Source organism: Podarcis tiliguerta, assembly GCF_965153285.1.
Source record: "Podarcis tiliguerta genome assembly, chromosome: 11".
Classification (NCBI taxonomy): Eukaryota; Metazoa; Chordata; class Lepidosauria; order Squamata; family Lacertidae; genus Podarcis; species Podarcis tiliguerta.
Genome location: NC_139544.1, coordinates 8,177,046 through 8,184,896, shown reverse-complemented (window position 1 = coordinate 8,184,896; position 7,851 = coordinate 8,177,046). Strand labels below are relative to the sequence as shown.

The 7,851-nt window shown below is 42.4% G+C and overlaps 1 protein-coding gene across 8 annotated transcripts in view; it reads right to left on the bottom strand.

Annotated features, from left to right (window-relative positions):
* The window catches only part of ERCC6L2 (ERCC excision repair 6 like 2), a 62,532-nt gene that overhangs the window by 1,596 nt on the left and 53,085 nt on the right, over positions 1 to 7,851 (bottom strand). For all 8 annotated transcript variants that reach the window (XM_083403309.1, XM_083403310.1, XM_083403312.1 and 5 more), the window contains 2 exons: positions 2,037 to 2,224; positions 47 to 1,332 (listed from right to left, as the gene is read on the bottom strand). In XM_083403309.1, coding sequence (XP_083259435.1) covers positions 414 to 1,332; positions 2,037 to 2,224 — 1,107 coding nt within the window. In that variant the 3' untranslated portion in view covers positions 47 to 413. The remainder of the gene's footprint in view (positions 1 to 46; positions 1,333 to 2,036; positions 2,225 to 7,851) is intronic.

Below are 7,851 nucleotides of genomic sequence, written 5' to 3'. Positions count from 1 at the left end.
TTAGTGGCCCATTGGAACATTATTTCCCTAGTTTAATTGTTTAAACCTGAATTAGGAGCCAGAAGCAAGAGCACAAGTCAACAGCCAAACAAGAGGAAAATCTCCACAGGTGCTGTAAGAGCAACCCGCTATTATTCTCAATACCAATGCAATGTGGTTTGTATTTCTTCAGCCTCTTTTCAAGGATATTTTCCTTTCACGATTCCTTCAAAACATAGAGGTTTCCTTCTTTCGAGAGAGAAAAGAAAACAACCTTTCTTTTGAAGGAGTTGTGAAAGGAGGGTGTAGGAAACCGGCGGAAAGAGCACTTAAGAAGCTTGCGAATTCATTGGGCCAGTTCCAGGGGGGGTAGGAATGATCTTTTTTGTTAACACCTGTGGATGTTTCCCTCTTGTTTTCTTCGAAATCAGACATCACGTGCCAGACAAAGATTTGTCATCTGTGTCAGCTGCATATCTTTTCCATAAAAAATTGTCATTTTTCTTCCAAAGAGACTTCTCGCCATCCTCTTCCTTCTGGGATGAAGTGACTGTAGAAGCTCTTTCGCACAGTTTCTCTATGACCGCCACGTCTGTGAGTTTTTCGAGGCTCTCATCATTCGGTTCATTCAGCATGTCCCAGAAGTCTTTTGGCCGAGTTCGTGCTTTTACTGCAGGACCGGTGAGAGCCTTCCTAGGTGCCTGTGTTGGTCTATTTTCATGGCTCTTGAAGAGGTCGTTTAAAATAGAGATGTCTCCTAGCATGTCTGCGAAAGAGCTTTTCTTGCACATTTGAGCCTGTCTGCTTTCTGGTGGAGACAGAAAGGGTTCTCTTGGTGACTCCATCCCCTTCAAGTTTGGCTGTCCTTTTGCAGACAGCCCCTCAATTATTCCTGATTTACTGCTTAATGAGTCAGATGCCATAAAGTCCTTGAATGCCTGGCTGTTTCTCCTACTAACGCTATCTTGGGTAACGACAGTGGGCAATTGTTTATCTTCCACATTATGGCACACAGCAGCCTGTATGAAGGGATGAAATGGAAACTGCTTTGTTTCTGCGTCATGTCTTTTTTGGCCGTAGAGATCTGTTGAAGACTCAGGCTTTGATTTTCCACGTTTAGAAATTGCCTTTCTTTTTCTAAACGGGGTTCTGTGCACATCTCCTTCCTCACTTCCTTCTGAAACAGATACTGGAACATCCACTTTTAATAGGTCCTTTAACGCTGGATATTTAGCACTGTAAAATTCTTTCAGCATTTTCTGCCTTTCTTCTGATGTAGTTTTGATAATATGCTTGGCGAGTTCTTCCACTGAAGCCTTCTGAAAATGAGATGCCATTTCCTCAAACTGCTTCCTACAGCCATCAGTGAAACAAAGCATAACTAATTATCCCAATAATGTAAAAAAATAAACAAAAAAAAAAGTGGATGGATATCTTACAACATGAATCAGTAACACTAATTTCCAGGGTTCCAGAAAAAAGAAAATTCAGAATTATTGCCAAGCCATGGTTTACAAAGCCTTGGTTTACAAAAAGCTGATATAACATGGTTTGCAAAAACATGAGGTGAGATTCACCTAATGAGTCCCAGCAGCGGAAGTCCTGTGGGACTTTTCCTCATCTCCTCCCCCCCATTTATTGGCTAGACAATAAAAGTTCTTCTAAAAATTGCAATTCCAACCATTAGAAGGAGGACACAATTCCAGCAACACTAAACTACCGTGGAAAAATTTCAGGATACATCAATATTATGTTTTAGACATGATTACTCTAATAGAAAACTAGAAGAATCAACATGCTCTAACTTCTCAGAAAAGCTGAGCAAACCTGACTGAAGGTATTTGCAATGCACCATCAGAACTGCTCGTTTTACTGTCTTTCCACAATATTTTCTGTTGTTTATTCCCAAAAGGTTACACTTAAAATCACAAAGGTTTCAAAACAATTCTGCTTTTAAACATAACATTATTAATAATCCCCACTCAAAGCTAAAGATTATATAAAGAAAACTGAGAAAAGACAGTAATGGAGGTCATTTTTGCAAATTGTATTCTTACCTGCGGATTCTTTGGGGTGTTTTTCCAACCAGGAAGGCAATGGCGCCAACTCGGTGAACCTCCTTCTTTTTTTGACAGACAGGATGTCTAATGTAAAGTACTGAAGGCTTGCTGGTTTCATTTACCGAATTATCCTTTTTGGTGTTCCTCTTCCTTGAGAAAGCTTCCCACGGACTCTTCCTGCTTTTCTAAACCAAATGTGAAATATAACATGTTAGTCGTTTTTCACCTAAGTTTTCTCCTATGCTCCTAGCTGAGGTTTTATTTTGTTTTTTAGTTTTTTACAGGGGACAGATGTGGCCTTTTTGAGTTAATGTCAAGGTCCCCCAACAGCTGTTTGATATTTCTATTAGGAAATCGGACTGCTATGTTTTAATAAGTGATAACTTGTCCCTGGAGCCCTAACATGTCAAAAAATGCTTTATGAAAAACCATCACTTTCAACTGTCTCTGTATTCAGTATACAGTTAGGTTGCTGACACCAAAAAAGGGTGCCTTCTAAAATGGGAGAGGGAGAGCTAGTCATTGAGAAACTGGTCATGTACACTTCATTATTATGGTCTCATTTATGCCCCACTTTTCCACAACAGGCTGCATTCAAGCAGTGCACAAAAACAAATTATTATTATTATTATTATTTAGTAGCATATTTATTTAAATGTTAATAAGCTATACATTCATAAAAATATGCTATGCACAATTACAGTAAGAATAATTAAAACAATGGTAATAAATATTGGCTGGTAAAATATAATTCAGATTGCAGAGTAACATCATTTTAGGAGATGTTTCACACGAGGCAGCACCGATTTCCTGCTATTTTTGCACCCAGGTTTCTCAAAGCAACCTGCACAATGAAAACGGAAATAATGAAGACAACAACAACAACAACAGTCATCTAAAATAAAATAAAAATAAGTATGTAAAATTTAAAATACAATACAATTAACTGTAAGAAGTCTGAACACTGCAAACTAAGCAACATCATAAAACAGAATGGTAAGCACTGAAAGCCAGTCTGACAGGAGTAGCCCAGAGACTGCAGAGGCTTTCCCTGGTGCTTGTTGTTTAGTCGTGTCCGACTCTTCGTGACCCCCTGGACCAGAGCATGCCAGGCACTCCTGTCTTCCGCTGCCTCCTGCAGTTTGGTCAAACTCATGCTGGTAGCTTCAAAAACACTTTCCCACCATCTCGTCCTCTGTCGTCCCCTTCTCCTTGTGCCCTCCATCTTTCCCAGCATCAGGGTCTTTTCCAGGGAGTCTTCTCTTCTCATGAGGTGGCCAAAGTATTGGAGCCTCAGCTTCAGGATCTGTCCTTCCAGTGAGCACTCAGGGCTGATTTCCTTAAGAATGGATAGGTTTGATCTTCTTGCAGTCCATGGGACTCTCAAGAGTCTCCTCCAGCACCAGAATTCAAAAGCATCAATTCTTCGTCGATCAGCCTTCTTTACGGTCCAGCTCTCACTCCCATACATCACTACTGGGAAAACCATAGCTTTAACTATACGGACCTTTGTCAACAAGGTGATGTCTCTGCTATTTAAGATGCTGTCTAGGTTTGTCATTGCTTTTCTCCCAAGAAGCAGGCGTCTTTTAATTTCATGACTGCTGTCACCATCTGCAGTGATCATGGAGCCCAAGAAAGTGAAATCTCTCACTGCCTCCATTTCTTCCCCTTCTATTTGTCGCTGGTGCTTACATATTCCAATAGTAATATAACATACCTCACTGAACAGCACTTGCAGTTTCTGAGCAGCCTTCAAAGATATCCCTGCATATCACACATTTCAAAATATTTATTTATTAAGCTGTGTACCAACATCACCAACAGTTTCAACTTCTCCCTTTTCAGTGCAGTCGATCCAGAAGGTCCACGCTATAGGCTGCAACCCACAGTCTCCTTGATCAACAAACACATAACCCAAATTTCACTTAGCTACACCGCCGCCTAAATTGTCTGCTGTGCCACAGAAACTTTGGTCTTTGATTCCCTGGTTCTACTTTCACCCAGCCACCTGCCCTGGTATCCCTGTTGACCCATAGAAGGGTGCAGCCCCTACAGTGTCAATTCACAGGGGATGCAGACATTTAGGATGGTGCTTATGGTATGGCAGCTGTAGCCTCACAGATGGGCTGCTGTCTATAGCCTCGGGCTGCGGTGAGCTAAGCATTATCATGTTCCTGCAACTGTCTGGAAACCTAGAGAGATAAAGGGTCATGGTAATGCTTGTCTCACCAATGTAACTCTTCAAAGGAATAACGGCACCAACAGCAAGGTGACCCAGCAAGGCGTAATCAGAAGATATATGCAATACAGTTCGGAACTTTTTACGTCTACGTTGCTTAGGGGTCTTCCTTTTTCACTAGAGATTTTCAGAGCCAAGCCAATACAACTAGCTTTATGGGAGGGACATTTAGAGTAGCGGGTGGAAGTTGTTGTGTTGTTTTTATTATTATTATTATTACTACAGTGGTACCTCCAGTTGTGGATGGGATCCGTTCCAGAGCTCTGGTCGGATCCCGAGGTTTCCGCAAATGGAGGGACCACTTCTGTGCATGCCTGTGTGGCGGTAGAGCGCTTCTGCGCATGTGCGTGGCACGGTAGAACACTTCTGTGCATGCACGCGCAGCGAAACCGGGAAAAATACTTCTCTGTTTGCCATGTTCGCATCCTGAAGGATACGCAACCGGAGGTGTGTGTATCCTGAGGTACCACCGTATTATTAATTATACCCCACCCATCTGGCTGGGTTTCCCCAGCCACTCTGGGCGGCTCCCAACAGAATATTAAAAATGTGAAAAAACATCAAACATTAAAAACTTCCCTAAACAGGGAGTTGGCTGAAACTCCATCTATCCCACAAGTTGGGCTTCCAAAAAATCTCTTCACCATAGTTACCGCTTCCCTCACGTACTTGTTTTCCCCCTAGGCTAGCAATCTAGGGCTGGATTTCAACCTGGGGACTCCAGTTCCCGATCCACATAGTTTTATATCAGCTACTCTAGAATCAAAGGTGTATTAACATTTAATAATGGTATTAATGGGAAACAGACTAACCAGCATATCACCTTTCAAAGATTTTGAAAACATCAGAATGTTCATTTATTCATCTCATTCATTAAACAGTGGCAAATGCTTTGACCAACACATATGTTTAAATGCAAAAGGTGTTTTTTTTTCAAGTCTATTTGGAAAATAGCCAAATTTTGTGTTTGTAATGGAACAAAATTACTGGTAAAACTAATACTGTTCACTGTAAAAAAATACCAAGATGGCACCCATAGTTGGAAAAGGACAAAAACAATTCTAAATGTGTCTAAAACGGTTTTGTGTTCTTCCCCCCATCTCAAGAAACTTTTCACAAAATCAACTGTTAGAAAATTTCTGCCTGGAGGGTAACAAAAAAAAAGTTGCTGTAAAGACAGTATCTTGCAAGTTAAAAGCCGAGCAAGCTTCAAGCAATCATGAATTGCCCTTGAAGTATCTTTACTCAGCCTTCTAGATAAAATCCACCTGACTAAACAGACCCACCAGCAATGTCTGTCGATGCAGGATTTCTGGGTAAAAAAAAAAAAAAAACTTTAAAAATGCAACACATCCACCCAAACTAACATCCAGAACATTTTCGCAAGTGACAATCAAGTACAGTGGTACCTCGGCTTACAAACCCGGAAGTAGTACCTCAGGTTAAGAACTTTACCTCAGGATGAGAACAGAAATCGCACGATGGCGGCATGGCAGCAGCGAGAGGCCCCATTAGCAAAAGTGGTACCTCAGGTTAAGAACGGTTTCAGGTTAAGAATGGACCTCTGGAACGAATTAAGTTCGTAACCAGAGGTACCGCTGTATTGAGAATTGCCAAAATTTTAAGCTGGAATGTGTGCAGAGGAGGGCAACCAAGATGATCGAGTGTCTGGAAGCCAAGCCTTATGAGGAATGGTTGAAGGAGCTGGGTATGTTTAGCTTGGAAAAGAGGAGACTGAAATGAGATATGATATTAATAGAATATATGGAAGATAAAGTAATGATATGTACAATCAGCTGAGGGAAGTCTCGGGAGGGAGGGAGGGATGGGGGAAGGGGGTAATAATGTAATTGACTATTTGGATTGATAATCTGTTTTGTTGAAATTGTTTAATAAAAATATATTTTTTTAAAAAAAGAAAGGAGATATGATAGCCATCTTAAAATATCTAAAAGATGAAGAAAGCTTGTTTTCTCCTGCTCCGGGCCTGAACCAATGGATTCAAATTACAAGAAAGAAGATTTTGATAGCTCAGGCGGTAGAGCATGAAACTCCTAATTTCAGGGTTGTATGTTCGAGCCCCACGTTGGGTGAAAGATTCTCAGAATCCAGGGGATTGGACTAGATTACCTTTGTGGTCCCTTCCAACTCTACAAGTTTATGACTAGACATCAGGAAGAACTTTCTGGCAGTAAGAGCTGTTCAACAGTGGAACGGACTCCCTTGACAGGTTGTGGACACTCCTTCCTTGTAGGTTTTTAAGCAGAGGTTGGATGGCCTTCTGTCATGGATGCTTTAGTTGAGATTTTTGCATTGTAGAGGGTTGGACTAGTTGAACCTTGGGGTCCTTTCCAACTCTACAAGCACCAAACTCTCATATCAACTCAAACTATACTCAACTATGGACAGAGAGCCAGTGTGGTGTAGTGGTTCAGAGCGGTGGACTCGTAATCTGGTGAACCAGGTTCGATTCCCCGCTCCTCCACATGCAGCTGCTGGGTGACCTTGGGCCAGTCACACTTCTTTGAAGTCTCTCAGCCTCACTCACCTCACAGAGTGTTTGTTGTGGGGGAGGAAGGGAAAGGAGAATGTTAGCCACTTTGTGAGTCCTTAAAAGTAAAGGGACCCCTGACCATTAGGTCCAGTCGTGGCCGACTCTGGGGTTGCGGCGCTCATCTCGCTTTATTGGCTGAGGGAGCCGGCGTACAGCTTCCGGGTCATGATTAAGCCGCTTCTGGCGAACCAGAGCAGCACACGGAAACGCCATTTACCTTTCCGATGGAGTGGTACCTATTTATCTACACTCACTGTGACGTGCTTTCGAACTGCTAGGTTGGCAGGAGCAGGGACCGAGCAACGGGAGCTCACCCCGTCGCGGGGATTTGAACCGCCGACCTTCTGATCGGCAAGTCCTAGGCTCTGTGGTTTAACCCACAGCGCTACTCACGTCTGAGACTCCTTAGAGTAGTGATAAAGCAGGATATCAAATCCAAACTCTTTTCTTCTAAATAAAATTCTGATTCTCTGCATAGTACAGATTCAGGGGTGCACTTGTAATAAGGCAACAGGTCAATCAAGGGCAAATCTTCCTCTATGGGTAGGCAAACTAAGGCCCGGGGGCCGGATCCGGCCCAATCGCCTTCTAAATCCAGCCTGCGGACGGTCCAGGAATCAGCGTGTTTTTACATGAGTAGAATGTGTGCTTTTATTTAGAATGCATCTCTGGGTTATTTGTGGGGCATAGGAATTTGCTCATTATTATTTTCCAAAATACAGTGGTATCTCAGGTTACAAACGCTTCAGGTTACAGACGCTTCAGGTTACAGACTCCGCTAACCCAAAAATAGTACCTCAGGTTAAGAACTTTGCTTCAGGATGAGAACAGAAATTGCACAGCAGCGGCACAGCGGGAGGCCCCATTGGCTAAAGTGGTACCTCAGGTTAAGAACTATTTCAGGTTAAGAACCGACCTCCAGAATGAATTAAGTTCTTAACCTGAGGTACCACTGTATAGTCCAGCCCCCCACAAGGTCTGAGGGACAGTGGACCAGCCCCCTATTGAAAAAGTTT